Source organism: Bos indicus, chromosome 1 (genome assembly GCF_029378745.1).
Source record: "Bos indicus isolate NIAB-ARS_2022 breed Sahiwal x Tharparkar chromosome 1, NIAB-ARS_B.indTharparkar_mat_pri_1.0, whole genome shotgun sequence".
In the NCBI taxonomy this organism is placed as follows: domain Eukaryota; kingdom Metazoa; phylum Chordata; class Mammalia; order Artiodactyla; family Bovidae; genus Bos; species Bos indicus.
Window position 1 is genome coordinate 85,914,232 of NC_091760.1, and position 18,833 is coordinate 85,933,064.

The 18,833-nt window shown below is 44.2% G+C and overlaps 1 protein-coding gene across 1 annotated transcript; it reads right to left on the reverse strand.

Annotated features, from left to right (window-relative positions):
• Positions 1-326: 326 nt before the first annotated feature.
• On the reverse strand, positions 327-2,861 carry SOX2 (SRY-box transcription factor 2). The gene has a single exon (XM_019959209.2). The coding sequence runs from the start codon at positions 2,384-2,386 to the stop codon at positions 1,424-1,426; it is 963 nt and encodes a 320-aa protein (XP_019814768.2). The 5' UTR covers positions 2,387-2,861; the 3' UTR covers positions 327-1,423.
• Positions 2,862-18,833: the final 15,972 nt, after the last annotated feature.

Sequence of the window (18,833 nt, forward strand, 5' to 3'; positions counted from 1 at the left end):
TGACTCCTTTCTGGCAACAAGTGGCATAAATCAGTTTAAGTCCCCATCATGCTTATTCATGCTGCTTAGAAAAGGAGGGGGTGGGTTTACAATATATGTCCCTAGTTTCTATTTTGGAAATGACATAAGCATTCCCATTTTTTCGAGAATACTTATTCAATTAATCATCCAGCCATTTATTTGTTGCTGTTAACATTAGCACATGCTACCGGACTAGAATACTAAGGTTTTAGGTACTCTGCGTTCTTGGCTGAGCACAGTATATTCCCCGAGGAGCTGGGTTATAATCACAATGTTATCCAAATAAATGAAAGACTCAAGCATAATTTCAGTGTCCATATTTCAAAAATTTATTTATCTCAAACTGTGCATAATGGAGTAAAAACTTAAGTTGAAAATGTACCTGTTATAAGGATGGTATTAGTTCAAATATATACATGGATTCTCGGCAGACTGATTCAATAATACAGAGCCGAATCTTTAAAATACAACTACGGAAACTAAAAGTGGGAAAACCTTAAAATATCACAATAAATTTACAGAAATATTACAAACCATAAGAAAATATTTCAAACACAGTAATTTCATGTTGGTTTTTCATCTGAACAAAATGGAAAGTTGGGAAACAAAAAAGCTATTATAAATTACCAACGATGTCAACCTGCATGGCCATTTTTGCTTTTAACAGTTAAGTTAAAAAAATTTAGTACAATCTAAAACTTTTGCCCCTTTAGAGACCACGGAGATGGTTTTGCCAGTACTTATTCTAATTTTTTCCTTTTGTACAATTTTTAAACAATTAAAATGCCCAATCTGATTACTTTTCTTCTTTGCACGTTTGCAACTGTCCTAAATTTCAGCTGCAGAATCAAAATTCAGCAAGAAGCCTCTCCTTGAAAAATATTGGCAAATTCTCAGCTTATAAACAATGGACATTTTGATTGCCATGTTTATCTCGATAAATACTGTACAAAAGTTGCTTGCAAATATTAAAACATTTTTTTCGTCGCTTGGAGACTAGCTCTAAATATTATTGGTAAAGACTTTTGCAAACTTTCTGCAAAGCTCCTACCGTATCACTAGAACTTTTAAAAAGTTTTGCGTAGTTTTCTTTCCTCCAGATCTATACAAGGTCCATTCCCTCGCCCTCCCCACCTGCCCACCCCAGGTTTTCTCTGTACAAAAATAGTCCCCCCGAAAGAAGTCCAGGATCTCTCATAAAAGTTTTCTTGCCGGCATCGCGGTTTTTGCGTGAGTGTGGATGGGATTGGCGTTTTCTTTTGCAGCTGTCATTTGCTGTGGATGATTTTTTTTTTTTTTTGAGCGTACCGGGTTTTTCTCCATGCTGTTTCTTGCTGTCCTCCATTTCCCTCTTTTTCTTTGAAAATGTCTCCCCCGCCCCCTCCAGTTCACCGTCCGGCCCTCACATGTGCGAGAGGGGCAGTGTGCCGTTAATGGCCGTGCCGGGCACCGGGCCGCTCTGGTAGTGCTGGGACATGTGAAGTCTGCTGGGGGCGGCGGGCTCCGGCACCTCGGCGCCGGGGAGGTACATGCTGATCATGTCCCGGAGGTCCCCGGCTTGGCAGGGCGCCCTGGAGTGGGAAGAAGAGGTAACCACGGGGGGGCTGGAGCTGGCCTCGGACTTCACCACCGAGCCCATGGAGCCAAGCGCCATGCCAGGGGTGCCCTGCTGAGAATAGGACATGCTGTAGGTGGGCGAGCCGTTCATGTAGGTCTGCGAGCTGGTCATAGAGTTGTACTGCAGGGCGCTCACGTCGTAGCGGTGCATGGGCTGCATCTGAGCGGCGCCGTGCGCGTTGAGGCCCGGGTGTTGCGGGTAGCCCAGCTGGTCCTGCATCATGCTGTAGCTGCCGTTGCTCCAGCCGTTCATGTGCGCGTAGCTGTCCATGCGCTGGTTCACGCCCGCGCCGAGGCCGGCGCCCACCCCGACCCCGCTCGCCATGCTGTTGCCGCCCGGGGCGAGCAGCCCTCCCGGCAGTGTGTACTTATCCTTCTTCATGAGCGTCTTGGTTTTCCGCCGGGGCCGGTATTTATAATCCGGGTGTTCCTTCATGTGCAGCGCTCGCAGCCGCTTGGCCTCGTCGATGAACGGCCGCTTCTCCGTCTCGGACAAAAGTTTCCACTCGGCGCCCAAGCGCTTGCTGATCTCCGAATTGTGCATCTTAGGGTTCTCTTGGGCCATCTTGCGCCGCTGCCCGCGGGACCACACCATGAAGGCGTTCATGGGCCGCTTGACTCGGTCCGGGCTGTTCTTCTGGTTGCCGCCCGCCGCCGCCGCGGTGGAGTTGCCGCCGCCGCCGCCGCCGCCCCCCGAAGTTTGCTGCGGGCCCGGCGGCTTCAGCTCCGTCTCCATCATGTTGTACATGCGGGCGCTGTGCGCGGGCCCGGCCCGCCGGCGGCCGCCGACCCTCGGCCCGGCCGGGACTTTGGGGGGCCCGCGGGCGGGGGGGAGAGGTGGAGGGGAGGCGGGCGGGGGTGTCGGGAGCGCAGGGCTCCGCGAGGAAAATCAGGCGAAGAATAATTTGGGGGAAGAAAAGAAAGAGGCAAACTGGAATCAGGATCAAAAAAGCGCTTCCCTCCTCTTCTGGCCGATCCAGCCGCCGCCGATGATTGTTATTATTATTTTTTGGAAAGGCTTAAGCCTGGGGCTCAAACTTCTCTCCCTTTCTTTCTCTCTCTTCTTCTTTCTCTCAGTCCTAGTCTTAAAGAGGCAGCAAACTACTTTCCCCCTTTTGCAAACACTCTCTTCTCTGCCTTGACAACTCCTGATACTTTTTTGAACAAGTTAATAGACAACCATCCATGTGACGGGGGCTGTCAGGGAATAAATGGGTTTCCAGCGACCAATCAGCGCGCGGCGGCTCCTCCACTCGAGCCCAGCCTTGCCGGCGGGTTTTGCATGAAAGGGGGCGGGGCCTGCCGCGCCGCCAGCCGCGCGGGGGAGGCGGGGGGGAGGAAGGCGCGGGGGGGAGGGAGGGGGAGGCGGCTCCCACAGCCTGCCTGCCAGCCACTGAGAAACCTTTGTATCCCCTCTCGCAGCAACAGGTCACACCACACGCCTTTTCGGAGGAAGTGGGTAAACAGCCCTAAGACTACGATATTTTCTTCTTTAAACTTAATCTTGAATTTACTCTTTTGGTGCGGACTGCTGAAATGAGGAGGGGGGCGCGAGAAGCTGAGGTGGGGGGGTGGGGTAGGGCAGAGAAGGTGGCTCAGTGAGACTGTCCCACTAATATTTCGGGAAACCAGCCGTGCTGGAGTTGGTGTGTCATTGTTCTCCCGCTCCTCCGCACACTTCCCCCAACTCCAGCCGCTCCAGCGCTTCTCCCTAAGCTGGCTTCTCCGCTCGCCCGGCTCGCTCCAAGGGCACCGACACTCTCTCGCCCCCTTCTCACACTGTCCCGACAAGAAGTTCTGTCCTCAAAACCTTCTTGCTTCCACGTAATGTACTCTGTTCCCCGCCCCCCACCCCCACCCCAATAAATCCTGCTCCGACTGTGCGGTTGCCTCCAGAGCTGAGGTCAGACCAGGCCTGTGTGAGCAGCCGAATCCACCCTCTTCCCGGCCCAGCTCAGCCCGCGGGGCAGGAAACCACAGCTTGGTCCTCACCCTAGCCACAGCTCCCACCCATCTTCCTCCACTCAGTCCGTGCAAAATGGGACGTTCGTCCTCTCTCCCCATTCTCCTGAGCTCCCCGCCCCCACCCCACCCCCGCCCCAAGGAGGGATCTCAGTGGAGCGGGGTTCCAAAGGGGGGCTGGGGGAAGAAAAAGATCAACCGAAGGGCCCTGAGAAGTGCAGGCTGTGGGGGAGGGTAGTCTCAACTTCCTGGCATCCCCGGGCACTGCTTGGAGGTGGCTTTTGAGCCGCACTCACAAACTCCCTCCCACGCAGAGTTCCCAGGACTCCAGCAGAACCAGCCCTGGCATTTCCCCCACTGACTTCTACCGCGGTGGCCGCATCGCCCGGGCAGCCTGGGTCTGGGCTGCCCTCGAAGGGGGTTCCGGGCCTGGGAGGCGGGGGTGGTGCTCTCCAGGCACAGGTGCAGGCCAGGCAAGGCAAGAGGAAGGCGACCTGGGCTGGAGAAGGGAGCGAACCCGGCCAGGCCCGGGCTGGAGGAGGATGGGATGGGGGCGGGAGTAGGGGCTCAGGAATCCTGCCCTCCCAGGACCCAAGAGGGTAATTTTAGCCGCTCTCCCATTGTCCCGACGTAAAGATTTCAATAGGTAGGCGCTCAATGCGCAGAGCAATGGCAGCACGTCCGTTACAAATAGGTAGTTTTGTTTCTCTTGTTGTCGCTACACGGAGTCAAACAAAGCCCCGTCTAAGTTTCCTTCCACTCTCTTGTTGGGATCTTTGTGGCTAAAATGCACTTGACTACAAAGCGGGGGGGTGGGGCGGGGGGGACGGGAGGAGATGGAAAAAAAAAAAAAACCTGATGCCATTTCTTTTTTATAAAGGGCTTAAACCATCAGGGTTACTTATTTTCTTTCTTCTATAACACTCTCTCCGCCTCCCTCCTCCCCTGATCTACCCTTACTCACCCAAAGAAAATGTACTGAATAGTATCTGTCGGCCACGTTCCATTTATTATCTTTACAAAACTGTGCATTGTTTTGTTCCTTACTAACCTTCTTCCCATAACCTACCCCCTACCCCATCCCCCGCTCCAGCTTCCCGATCCCTGCCTTCCCAGGCTTTTCTGTTCTAGTCAAACTCAAGTCTGCTCCCTGGAAACCCAGAAAAGTTGTGGAAAAGTTGCAGACTTTTCTTAGTAAAATATTATTTCCAATCAGCCTCTCCTACCCCTGCAGTTTCTCTTATTAGCACTTAAGTTATGATTAGTTGTAGTTATCAGGAATCCGGGAAGGATGATGCTAGTTCGAAAACTTACACACTCTTCAAAATAAAGCAGAACCTTCTATTTTAAAGTCTTTAATGTTTTCAGTTTATTCGAGGTGTAATATTAAGCTAAACAGAGACCTGGAGTTAGGAAAGAGAAAAGGTTGAGAGGATCTGGGTAACAGAAGGCGGCCACCGGCTTTTCAGCGCGTCTGATTTCAGGGATGTGGCTGGTGCGCCCCCTACTGGTGGATTCACTTTTCCAAGACTATTGCTTTTACCTTTAAAATAAGGTGTTTGGAAATAATTAAAGAAAAAAAAAATGAGGGGGATGGGAGTGAGACCAAACTAATTGCACGTAATCTAAACAAAAGAAAAGTTAACATGTATAAGCTATGAAACCAAATCACAAGAATCGGATTTAATTTGCTTAGCTTAGAAATGTACATATAACCTCGAGATAAGTGGGAGGTTAAACCATGGGAAAAAATAGGTACAAATTATGAGATTCAACATATGAATGAATTGTGATTGTCCAGACGCCATGAAGGGCAGACCAAGCATTCACTTTATGATTGTGTATGCATTGGTCTGCGCTTAATAGCATTATCGGAAAACTAAAAAAAAAAGGTTATGGATAATTAAGTTTGAAGAAAAAAAATACAAGGGGTTGATGTGGATAATGGTGTATATGTATTAAAATAAATACTAATAATGGATGGTTATAGAAGCAAACGTTATTAATCTCTCTCAAGGGTAGTAGTAAGAGGCACAAATTTTTCCTTGGTATGATATATAAAAGCTTTTATACATTCTCAGATGCATGTGTTTGTGCCTGAACTCTATAATAATGCATTTAAGAGGTTAAAGGGGCTGGCTAGGTCTTTTGTTAATTGCTTTTATCATATAAATAAGCTATGGAAATACATTACAATTGTGTTATCATTGGTTGCATTTATTTACAGCTTTATTTTAATTAAGCCTGCTGTACTTATCAAGGCAATAAACTAACTGTGGCTGGCGTTTATGCATAATAATGTGCTATGAAAATAAGATTAAAGAAGATGGTGATAGCAGAAACAATTTTCTCATTAGATTTTTTAGAACATATGCATTAAAAAAATCAGATCACCGGCCACTCTATTTCAATCCAGCACCATCACTGGGCCTAAATATAATAATAACTATAACAATCATAATAGATGACAGAAGCAGCCCGGCTTTAGGCTTCTAACAGACGGCTACAGTACTAATAACAATACACCATTGACTACTGAGGAATCAAAATAAGACTTGGAAGAGGGTGCTTCATCCTCTGAGAATTTAAAATGTTGCCACTGGCACAGTTTATGAAAATGTGAAAGTGCTTAATCTAAAGATAGTGTAACATTTCCCTTCCTTGGGCAGCAAAAAGCTGCACACTTTCAGAGTAAGCTTAGAAATTAAGAATCCTTAATGCCCAGGATATTTTGATTCGATTTTGTTTTATTATAGGCCCCAACTCCAAATCCTTAACTGATTAAGTGTAACTCAGTTTTTTAAAAAAACCTTTTGCATTCATATTTCCCTCCTGAACTCCTGCATCCCTCCTCAAGTGTTGTATCTGAAGCCAACTAACAATTTTGTGGAGATGGGGGACTGTAGACTTATTTTTTCTCCTTAGTGGCAAATAGAGGTTTAACTTGCAGTAATTAGGTGAGAACTAGCCAGGCATCTTACTATTATGATGCTTGTTAAAAAACGCTTCTTTTCTGCATCTGCATTTGAGTGTGTTCCCCTCCTCTCTTAATCTTCTTATGGAAATGAAGGCAAACGGCAGGGAACCTGCAGAGTCTTGGAGAATGTCCTTGTTAACTGGAATTTCTCAGCATTGCTAATTAGCAGAGTTTGACGACCACCAGTATTGGGGGGAAAGCTCTGTTTAACCACTCACAAACCATTCCGAGGAAGAGCAGACTAATTTTATTTTGTAATTAAAATCTGAAAAGGGTCCTATTTGACAGTTAGGGCTATGAGAGTTTTATCTCCCCGTGAAATAATTACTGCCTTGATAACTCAATTTTCTGAAAAATGTCAACTGTGGGTTCCAAAAGTTTTAATTTCATTATGTAAGGAAAAAAAGAGAGAAAAATAGAAGAAAATGTACAGAAAGAATTTCTAATTCTGGAACTGGTTAAATATATTAGGAGTTGGATTTGGCCAAATGAAGGGTTTTTTTTTTCTCTTCTTCTTCTTCCTCTTTTAAATCATATTTCCTTCGAATGCTAACCTTCCAACCAGCTCCAGGGAAAGTGACCATAGCAGTGATCATACTGGAGTGAAAGAGATCATACCAGCAGTATGGGAAGTAAGAGGCGAATACAACTAAAAAGAGAAGTACGGCAACCCAAGGAAAGTTCCTGACTTTAAAAGACAAAAATAAAGGAGGATTTTCGGTGTTTGGGACAACGTTGGTGCAATCTGGTAAGATGAGATTTTATTGACATTTAGCTCCCAACGCAAGAAAAAAGAAAACTGAGAATTATAAAGAAAGGAAACTGGTATAAGTCAATTTTTAAAATGCTTCCTTCCCCCTTCTAAACTGGAAAAAACCTCAGTCACTCCAAACTGGATCATGCCACAAGACTTTCAAAATGATCAACACTTGAGTCTCCAAGATTTATCAAACAAACATAGGTAAATGAAGGTAAAGAAAGAAACGTATTAGAGGATTTTTTTCCTTAAAAAAAGCACCATATATTTCCCCAGAACATCAATACAAAATAGTCTGGAAAAAGTTAGAATACTGAAAGGAAGAGCAAAAATTAGAATAGAATTGTCTTGTTACCAAACTTCATTTGCTTTAGGAAATCCAAGAGGGGGATACTTCAATTTTTATAAAGCAATTTTCAAAATGATAGAAACTTTCACTTGTATTTCTCCCATTTTCTTCCTATTGGCAAAGTTGTCAGGTTTTGGAAGTGTGGAGGATTACTGACAGCAACAGAAACAATAAATGTTTCTAGCTGATACAAAGGACTAGCATATACCTCTATCCCTTTTTATTTACTAAGGCATAGACATGCATGTGGATGCATGATAGAGTGACAATTTTAAATTGCTTAATCATATTTTTTTCTTCTTGTCTGTCCCTTCAGCACCTTGCATTTAATTTTCAGAAGTGGTATTACACATAACAAATGAATAAGGGGATAACAAATGCTATTTCAGTCCAGACCCAATTTCACCAAATAATTTCACTCAAGAGCTGTAAGGACCCTTGAAACCTAAGGAATGCAGGGCTACTCTGCATTCAGTTCCTTTTTATACTCATTTCTTTCATCTAATTCCCACTGATGAAATAAATACATTTTAAAAAGAACTCAATAGTTATAAAACTAAATATATTTCTCCTTTCAAATTACAGCAACAGAGTTATATATAATCACTTGTGTATGTCTTTAGGGTTGTATATAATAATAATCATATTGCTTATAGTATGTATTTGTGTGTGTGTATATATATATATATATATATATATATATATACACACACACACATCCCTGTATATTCCAGCTTAAATATTTTCTGGAAAATACTTAACACAATTTCACAATTTCATTTCTATTCCTGAATTATCAAGCAGTTTTAACATAGGATTCAGTCTCTGTACTGCAGCTATTGTGCAGGGAAAATTCAGTGTGGCCATTAAATAATCTAATTATTAAAATAGAAATTCTCTTTTTAAAAAGACAAACTGAAAACTTAAAGGCTGCCATTCTGGGGGAGAATGGATACAGGTATGTGTGTGGCTGAATCCCTTTGCTGTCCACCTGACACTATTACAACATTGTAAATCAGCTATATTCCAATACTACATAAAAAATTTAATTAAAAATAAGTAAATAGCTGCCACCAGTGGTTTTCATTTGCACTGAAAAAAAAAAAGATCCTCTGATTTTGATATTAAATTTAGGAGAAGCAAATGAAAAATAAAAATCAGCATATAGATCACCAAGAACTGCAAATGGCCCAAAAAACACATGGGCCTTTTCCCACCTCTAAATCATTGCTTGTGAGTCTAAATACGTATCTCCCTGATTGACCATACTATCTCATGCAACTAATCATACCAAAGGAACAGGGTTTCCTTAGAATCCTAATTTTCCAGCGACTAGGATTGTTGCCCCCATTTTGGGAAAAAGACGATTGTCTCAAATTTTCCAAATGTGATTATTTCAGTTGACTATGACCACAGCTTTTATGTGAAAAACAAATCTAAGTCCTCCTTAAAGTTTCTCTAGACCATATTAAATGACAGATAAGTAACACCAAAGTGTGGGCTGGGCTCCTCACAGCCTGCACCGGCGGCCCACCAAGCAGAGAGAACATCTTTCCCTTAGCCTGGTCCCTTCCAAGCCACAGTAGTGGGGTTTAATTTCCTTCCTTTTGGAGATCTCATGGTGCACACTGCTCCTGTGTTACCTGCAAAATCCCCTTTCCAGAAGTACAGTCAGGCATAATACAAATTCCCCAAGAGTGACAACTCAACAACCTCACAAGGCAGAGGTATCTGACACCCCAAAAAGCAAGTTGGGGGAAGAAAGATCTGCTTAATTAAGGTATGTGTGAGGGACAGGAACACTATCAAAGGAAAAGGAATTAAGATTTTCACCTGTTTCCATGAAAATACACTGAAAGAAAACCATTAGAACCAACAAATAAACACCATACAATCACCATCAGCTCTAAACAAAACTGTTACCCACTTTTGCTCCAAGATTTGCAGCAACATCTAGCCCTGGAAAGCACTGTAAATGAAAGTGCACACCCATACTGGATGGACTGGCATCTTTAAGGCCTCCCCTCTACATCTGGAGTACTCTCCCCAAAGCTCTTCTGCTCTCAAAAGAAATGTCTGAAGAGTCTGCCTTCCCAGGGGCCCACTTCTGCTCAAGCCCTAGCACCCCTGCTTCCAGACCTGGCTCAGGCTCACATGAAGTTGGGCTTCCAAATCCATCCCAATGGAATTCTCAGATCGCTAGCCTGATAATCTTTAAAGGCTCCTTGGGAGCTGGGGCTCTGACTTTTATCTCCCCTCCCACACTTCTTTCCTTTTTGCAGGCTCTCCTTACTCCTTTTACCTCCCGCCCCACCCCTCTCCTTAATTTGAAGATCATTGACACGATAGGCTGTAATGAGTCCTTCAGAAACTGTTATGATCTACGGTGACAATCTCTGCACCTAATTCACAGATTATTGACAAGCACTGTGGGCTCAGTGGTGTCAAGTTGTACTTGTAGTTTCAACACCCTTCAGCAACCCACATAGCAGCTGGGCCCTGGATTAGGACCCACACTCTGGCAGCACTTATCTGCCCACTGAGTGGTGGAGAGGTGAGTATCTGTCTATACCCCAGCTCCTGCCCAAGCTGGGCTGTACTTTCTCCCTGGTTCCCTGTCTGTCTCAGGGTTGGATCAAATGAACTTAAAGATCTTCAAAGTTTAAAGACAAAGTAAAAGAGCAAACAATAATAAATGAAGGTTCATCCTTATAATCTTGGTTTTAATAATCATTTTCTACACTCCCAAATAGCTACAAAACTCCAAGCCTCATATACTGGCTTTCAGAAGGAGGGTTTGTATTCACCAGGAAAGGTGTGAGAGATGGAGGGGAGAGGGGTCTGAGGACTTGGCACCCAGTGGGCCCAAAGCTAGGCTAGCCCATCCTCCTGGATCGCCCTCAGAAACGGACAAGATTGACTACTTACAAAGCAGGGGGCTCAGCCAACAGACGCGGGCACTGGCGTGGACACTGGGACAAGAGACCAAAAATGCCCGCCCCGCCCCTAAAGGGCACTTTGCTCCTGCAGAGAAAACGCAGCGGGTTGCCAGCGTTGCGGCTTTGCCTGCTACCACGGAGTCAGTTGCTGCCTCCTCCCTAGGCCCCAAAGATGCGAGGCTGCTTTCCTGCTTGCCAGCGTGGGGCGTGAGATTTCTGCAGGGGCTGAGGCCGCCTGAAACCACAGCAATGACACTGTGCTGGGAGAGCTGGGTGGTATTTCCAGGCCTAGGCCACCCACTTGTTCAGTTCTTTTTCCTAAACTTGGGGCTGTGCTTTCTCCCTGGGTCCTGGGAATCTGGGGGCTCATTGCTTGCCCTCTGGCAGCCAGGTGCAGCTCCTTCCCTAGACTTCTCCCAGTAGGTTGGGACCCCCGCGGGGCAGAGGTTGCGAGGGGTGGGGGGGGAGGGGAGCAGGGCGCGCGCGCGCGTGTGTGTGTGTGTGTGTGTGTGTGTGAAATCTCGGCCTCTGCTTTTGCAAATTCTACATCACTTCGGAACAGCAAGCATATATCTAGCCCCTTTAGCTGGTCACCTCCAAGATTCTGGTCACCTCCAAGATTCTGCTGGTTTTGGCCTCCCTACGCCTTAGGCAGCCTTGGACCGCGGCTGTCAGAGCTCAGTTTGTCACCTTAAGGAGGTTGGCATGAAAGTTTGCCCAGACTTAATATTTCTGTAATGGGGACTAACTAGCCTTTCAGTGAAGCAAAGGGTGGGGGGGGGGGGGGAAGGGGGGAGGGGAAAGTCTGCTTGCCTGTCTTTTCCATAGAATTCCAGGTAAAAACGGAATAAAAGCCTTGAATCTCTATCTGCCACTGTTTCTGAACTCAAGTATTGAGAAACAGAAACCAAGATTTGATTCTGGAATCAGGGAGAGAAAACATCTCTCCTCTCACCCAACAGCAATTTCCCTGAAAACACAATCTCAGATCTGCTGACTGGGAGGTGAGAACAAAGGTAAGACCAACGTTAAAAACAACTTGTGTAGCCACAGTATTAAATCTTTTAAAAAGTAATTCTATTATGAAAATTAAGCTAGTTTCCTTCAAAAGGCAAACTTCAAGCAAGCAAGCAAGCCTTAAACTTCTTAAGGTTTTTATCTAAAAGTTAGAATTGTAAGTACAGCCCTCAAGAACCATATCACCAAACACCTTGCTGAGATCATGTGTGTTCATTTAGCACACACGTCGTTTCAGTTTGATCTTAAACACCTAAACAAATCCATGTTTCCCCACTGTTTTAAATTCAGAGAATGTGTCATTTTTATAGTTAATCTTTCTGAACGATTTCAAAGTGTACCTTTGCCCTCACTCCCAAACCAAAGAAAAAGTCAAAGCTCTTTCTTACGTAGACAGGTAGTTTTTGAAAGTGTAAAAAAAAAATACTCCTTTTCCCCTAGGATGATTTGGATTCCTAGTCAACGAAAATGCTGAATTCCAAAAGAAAATACTCTTTACCGCCGGCACAGCTTTCCTGGAATCCTACAGCTCCGGGTGGGGGTGGAGGGTGGTGAAGAGAGAGGGAGAGGTATCAGGAACTTGTTTCTTAGAGAATACCTGGAATTTAAGCGCTAGCCGGAAAAGGAAAAGTTTGATCAAGATTGGTCTGGGGGAATGGAAACATTCAAAGAGACTGGCCTTTTAATTACACTCTGAAAATAAATTTTTAAAGGAGCAAGTTATTTCGTTTAGTCAGAGACTCTGTTACTACATGTGAAGGACCTCTTAGGGCAACAAGATGCTGTGGACAACATCAATACAGCACGCAACAGCATCTTCGGTTTTTTTTTTTTTTTTTTTTAATGTGTACAGAACGGGAGAGGTAACTTTTGGTTGGTTCTCCACTGCTACAGAGGAAAATCCTCTTTCTCTCTCTCTCTTTTTAAAATCATGCTTCTGTACCTGTTTTACTCTCGCTGAATCTTTAAAGAGAGTACCAAACCCAAACGGGGGACAGGATGTGGCTGCGGGATGTGAGGAGGGAGAATAGATTCGTCTTTTTTATTGAATTAAAATTGTGTTATCTCCTTTTAGTTTTTGTTGAATTAAACTTATATTATCTTTCAAAGATACAAGAACTTGTTTCCTGGTCCCATCTCCTTTTTGGACGGTAATAAAGCGTGTTATCTTTAACCCCAGAGCAAGGTTCTAGCGATTTCCAGGACTGGCGCTGCGCAGCTCCGACTGTGTCCAACAGGGGGCGCTGGGCTCGAACCTGCGCGGCGGCTCAGCGCCGCTTCACATCTGAGCCGGGTTCTAGCCCCTGAAGGCGAGAGCCGCTCACGGGGTCGAGTACAGAGCTTTAGTCTTCGTGGATAAAAAGAGATTAAAGGCTAAATTCTTTTTTGGGGTGTGTGTGTGTGCGCGCGTGCGTGTGTGTGTGTGTGTATGTGTGTGTGTGTGTGGCGGGGGTTTATCAATTTTAACCAACTACGAAAATGTAGAGCTTTTTATCCTTTGATGTTCTATATAAAGAGACTCCTATCGGTGGGGGAATTACATGGTTTCTGAGCCAACACTGCAGCTACAGTGTGAGGGAAATTATTTAATTAAAAATATATTTTTCCATCTGTTCACATGATCTTTTTAGAAGTACTTAAAAAGCTGACACTGATCTCTTTGGCCTGTTCACCCTGCCCCAAGTTTCAAATACTTTAGCTATTTCGAAGGCCCTTCTATTAATTTGAAGGGGGAAAAAAGAGACCCAAATATTTAAATCCCCCAAAACAGTTACTCCTCTGCATCCTTTTTTACCCATTTTCTTTCTTTAAATAGGGACTTTTATGTGATTGACACATTTCACGTTGCCTATTCTGCAAAGCCATGTATAAATGACAAGAAGCGACTCTAAAAAATTTTTTTTTGATGTTGGACTACATAACACCCAAGTGTAAGATGAAATCTAAATAAAATTGTAATCCACCCACCCCCACCCTAACTTAAAAAAAAAAAAAAAACCTTCACCTGTATTTAAATAGCGTGTCTTTAATTACAGCAGTTGGGGATGCATGAGGCTGAAATGAAATTAGCAGTCATTACCAGTCCTTTAACTCTGTGGTGCTTTTGATCAGCACTAAATTAGCTTTCCAGTCCTAACAAAGACTCTACAGCAAGCAGTGGGCTGTAAATAAGACAGCGCGACCTGCCCTCAACACCTTTTCTCTTGTCAATCATAGTTCTATCATTCAGCCCAAGATTAACCTTTATCTACCAAATTTAGAAAAAAAAAAAAAGGAAAAAAGCAACGAAAGAAAGAAGAAAAAGAAAAAGGAGGCGGGAAGGAAAGCCCTCTTACCACCGCATGTCGAAATAACAGAGGTTCCTAAGAGACCCCTTAAAATTGTATTATAATGAACCTATGTCAGAATCTGCAATTTCCAAATCTTCCCTCCTCACCCCAGCCCGCTGCATTTCTCCAGTGTAGTAAGAGAGTCAGAATGTTGTTCAGGTGGGAAAGAAATCTTTTCCCCCGAATTACTAATTGGGCATGGGCCACCCTCCATAAGTCAGTTTGCCATTAGCCTCTCCTTTTCTATTACTCTTAACAAAATTTTGGAAGAGGACGAATGTTTGAGGAAAATATACTGATAATTTTAAGGCACGTACATAAGTTTCCAGGATGAAAACAATTAATTTATACAAGTAGTCTACAGTTTCTAAGTCTGCGGGGAGTGGTGGGGGGGGGGGGGGGGGGGGGGGGAAGCCCACCAACGGTAACGACAAAACCCAGCTGCTTTTCTGTGTAGACTTGAGAAAGTAAAACGTTGGTTTAAATTGCCATTAGAGGGCACCAGAGAGCAAGCCCTATCACCCCTTCGCACAACTTCCCACAGAAGCCCTCCTAGCTTCCAGCTTCGCCATGCTCTGTAATTCCTTCTCTCAGGTAATATTTCCGGCTTATCCTGCCCTCTTGCTTTTCTAGCCTCCTCAGTGTCAATCTCTCATAAAGAACAAGGTGTCGCCATGTCCTTTTCCTTCTCTTTTCACACCCTTCCCCTCAGCCACCACCAAAATAGTAAGATGCCAGATAAAACAGCAGCAGCCCCTTAATGATATATACCTTTTGACGCAAATCACTCGTTCTACTCTGTGTAATCTAGGTATGGAGAAGGTTCTTTGTAGAGATGAAATGTTAGAATTTAATATTTTTGAAATGGAAGCCTGAATTGTTCATTTCTGCATTTCTCTCTGGGGGCTCACAGATTTCTTCATTTTCATAGAAAAGGAAACACACACCAGGGAAGGCAACTGATTATGTTCAGTGCTAAAACTGCTCAGAAGAGAATAAAATAATGTCATTTCATTTCTGCATTTGTTAAAGAAATCAAAATTAGTGTTTAATTCCAAAAGTTAACGCTTTCAGACTTAAATCTGTATAAAATGACTGCCACACAGAGTGTATTTCCAGATCTCTTAAAGGTCAAAAAAAAAAAAAAAAAATAGAATGAGAGGAAGAGTGAGTTGGGGGGGGTGGGCGGAGAGGAGGGAGCTAGCAGTGAATGTCAAAGTTGGGTTGCAAGCTACTTACATGTCCATGCCAGATCAGGGTGTTGTCTTGTAGCAGTTTGATTGGCAGGTAAAAAAGCAAAAGAACGTGAGGGCTCCCTGAGCCTCTTGTCAGCCCAAGCTTGATCACTTCTCACCGGACAGAACGAGTTGAAGGAGCTTGCAATTCTCCTCTCGTCCTCCATCCAAGGCACCATGAATCCATTTCGGCTTTTCTTCCCCCCAGTCTCTCCATCAGCCCTCCTGCCTTCACCCGCTTCGCCTTACACCAGCCTCCAAGACCTAGCCTAGCTTTGCCACTGCAATCCCCTGCAACAAGAAAAATCGTTTATGGCTTAAAACCCCAAATGGCTGATTTTTTAAAAGAGAGAGAGAGAGAGGGAGAGGGAGAGAGAGAGGAGAGAGAGGGTGAGGGGGAGAGAGAGGGGGAGCGAGAAGAATGCACCCAGAGAACAACAAAAAAGTCAGTTATCCTAACACTGCTCTATCCCCCCACCGTACAGAAGAAGAATAAAAAAAAAAAGCTTTATGTTTTTTCAGTGGGTATTCAAAGATAATTTGATGCCATTGTTTCTGCTACAGATGGTTCTTTTAAATACAATAACACGGCTCTTTGTGCAGGCTACCCACAATAAAAATCGAAAGCGTTCCCCTGAATAACCATTTTGTTCTCTCTTGTATGGGGCCAACAAAAGATGCCGTGAGGTAATGGGTTCTGTTTATTGAAGCCATAGAATAGGGGTTTGATAAAGATTTTTTTAAAGCAGAAGACCTTGCAAGGTCGGGCTGATCTCTTCATATTTTTTATTAAAATATTTGTCCAATAGATTATTCCTTGGTGCAGCTGCAGGTTTCCTCCTCGATTCTTAATCAGCCCAAACATCTGTCTCTTTGAGGAAGCTTTAAAAAAAAATCTGCAATTGTATCAATGGTGCAGTAACCTTATCAAATCTTGAGTTTTTAGGCTCAGTGCAGGCAAAGGCAATGGAGTTTCAATTCTGTTTCGTTCTGATGGGGTGAGGTGGAGGGTTGGGGGAAGAGGAAACACACCAGCCCCAGACAGAGTAACTGTGGGGGGTGGGGGGGAAACAGGCTTTCCTCCCTGCCAACCCCCACCCCCTGTTGGCCATGCATAACTGCACAAGCCAGACACACAGATCACTGAGGACTTGAGATGTGTCTGCTGATCTCTGCAAGCTCCACCCGTGCGTGCATGTTGGACAGGGGTTAGGCATGTTTTCCTACTATGCTTCCCTTCTTCTCTAGGTAGATCTCCAATCACAGAAAACCTAGGATGGGATCCCAGGGGGAGGACTAGAACAAACTAGAGGTTAGTCTTTAGTACCCAAAGGGTCCTACTCTTGGCTCTCTTTCATTTACTATTAGTTAGCTTAGACTCATGGATTGCTATCCTGCAAGGGGACTGTTGGCCACAGCCCTCCTGCTACAGTGCCCCATGCCCTCAGGGTTCTTATAACCACCCTGCTTCCCCCTTGGTTCCACAGAGAACATCTGCTTCCCCTCACAGGGGGAGCCCTGACACCTAGACTCAGCTGAGGTCTGTATCAACTTTGAGCCCTGAACCCTAAGGCAATGAGGGTGCTGCAGGAGAAGTGCAGAAGATGGCTAAATTCCTCTACCTTTCTACAGGAATTAATGCCAGGGCTCTCTGGGCCTCCAATAGTCCAAAGTGACAGTAACCCACTTTCATGACTTCTGTTCTGTGTATTGTCACTTGTGGAAAGACAACAGTCTGGGGAAATGGCTTTAGTCTTAAAAACAAGTTTTCATTGGCTTCTCTTGCCCCCTTCATCATTCAGTCCTCCCTTTCTTCCCACAAACCATTCAAAATAAAAGATGAATACTCAAATGAATGTCTTGACAGAACTGATCTTAGCTTCTACTTTCCCTTTTGGAAACTGTAATGTTATTTGTTTACAACTGGTCTGAAATAATCTAATAAGGAATTCTTGGGGCTATTACTTAGACACTAATTAAAGCCTTTCCTGCAAAACTTGAAAAACACAAACAATAAAACAGAAAATTAAACAGTATTCCACATGGCTGTTTCTCAAAAATTCATTTTGTGTCTCAGGATGAACACCTTAATATCAGTTTGAAAGGAATGAAAGTTAAGGCAATACTAAAAAGTTATGTACCTCTCTGCATGCTCTGGATCAAGAAAAATGTGCCTGTATAAGTGTATTTTGGTGAAGCAAGCAAGTGGAGAGTGTAAATCAAGAGCAACCTTTAATAGAATAGGCTGAGGAGTGTTACTTTCCTCACCAGGGGAAAGGTGTGTGTGTGGGGGGGGCATTATGCAAAACTGAAAGTCAATAGTAGAAACACCTCCTCCAACTAAGGTGGAGTGGGAGAGGGCAAATGTAAAATGTTTATTCCAGGGTTTCATAACTTTGCACTACAAAAGTAATCCACTGAAATAAAGGAATGATCTCTTCCTGCTTCCCCTGTCCTATTTTTTTTGAATGTCAAAATTTATAAAGGAGGTCCCAACCTGCTGAAAGCTATTTTCCTTTCCATAATGAACTGAAAGAAGATTCTGAACTGCTTGTCCTTTTTCCAACAAGGGAGGGGTTTGGGACTGAATGTGTCTGTAGGCTAGGAAGGCATCAGTGAGTACCCTGAGGTGTCTAAAGAGTGAGTAAACCTTACATATTTTATCAACTAATCTATTCAATCCCAGTCAAAAGGAAGTTTAAAATCTCTCAGGTGGCCTCACTCTCTCTCTGGTTAAGGATAGGAGGACAGTTTTGTAGGTAAGCCTCCAAAATTTGTCTAAAAAGCTGTAATGCAATTCATTCTATCTGACATGTGAGGAGACTTCAGCCTATGACTAAAATGTGGAGTGGGTGATGATGAAGGGAAAGTGACTAACTGCTTTAGTAGGTGAGGGAATCAAGAACCAGCTGCCTTCAATTGGAAAACTGCTTAAAAAAAAAAAAAAAACAAAAAGCAAAATAACCTTTCTGTATCCACAAACTAATTTGACTGGTCAGCTCCCCTCTCGTTGGAGCAAGCACACACCACAAAAACGACTCTTAAATTACAGGGCCGGCTTTCTGACGGGGGGGAGGGGGTGGGGAATACGTGTGCACTATATAGGGGCGTTTATAGGTGCCTCTGAATCGGAAACTTCACTGTTCAAAAGTGCTTTGGGGCCAAATGAGCTCTCCAACTCTACAAGCAGAAAGCCCTACTGGGGATATGTGGAGGGGGGATATTCCACCCCCACCACCAGACTAGGCTGCATTCAAGAAAGACTCAGATTGAGGGAGGGAGGGAGGAAAGGAAAGAAGAAAAAAAAAAAAAAAAAAGGAAGGAAGGGAAGGAAGAAAGGAGGAAAGAGAAGAGATTTTTTAAAAAGAGAGGATTTAATTGGACTTAGTGGCAGAGGGGATTAGCAAGAGGGGCACTTGTGACCTGGTTTTAAATTGGCGAGTGCTTTTTAGAAGAAAACACTGTACGCAAGATCAGGGTCTGGGTGTTCCAGCGAACTGATGACCATACAAATCACGAGTTTCACAGGGATGACATAGTGTCATGCTTTAGCCATGAGCTATCGTGGAAACTAGCCTCCCTCTCGTAGGCAATCCATCATTCACTAACTGGCCGCTCCACCATTCCAC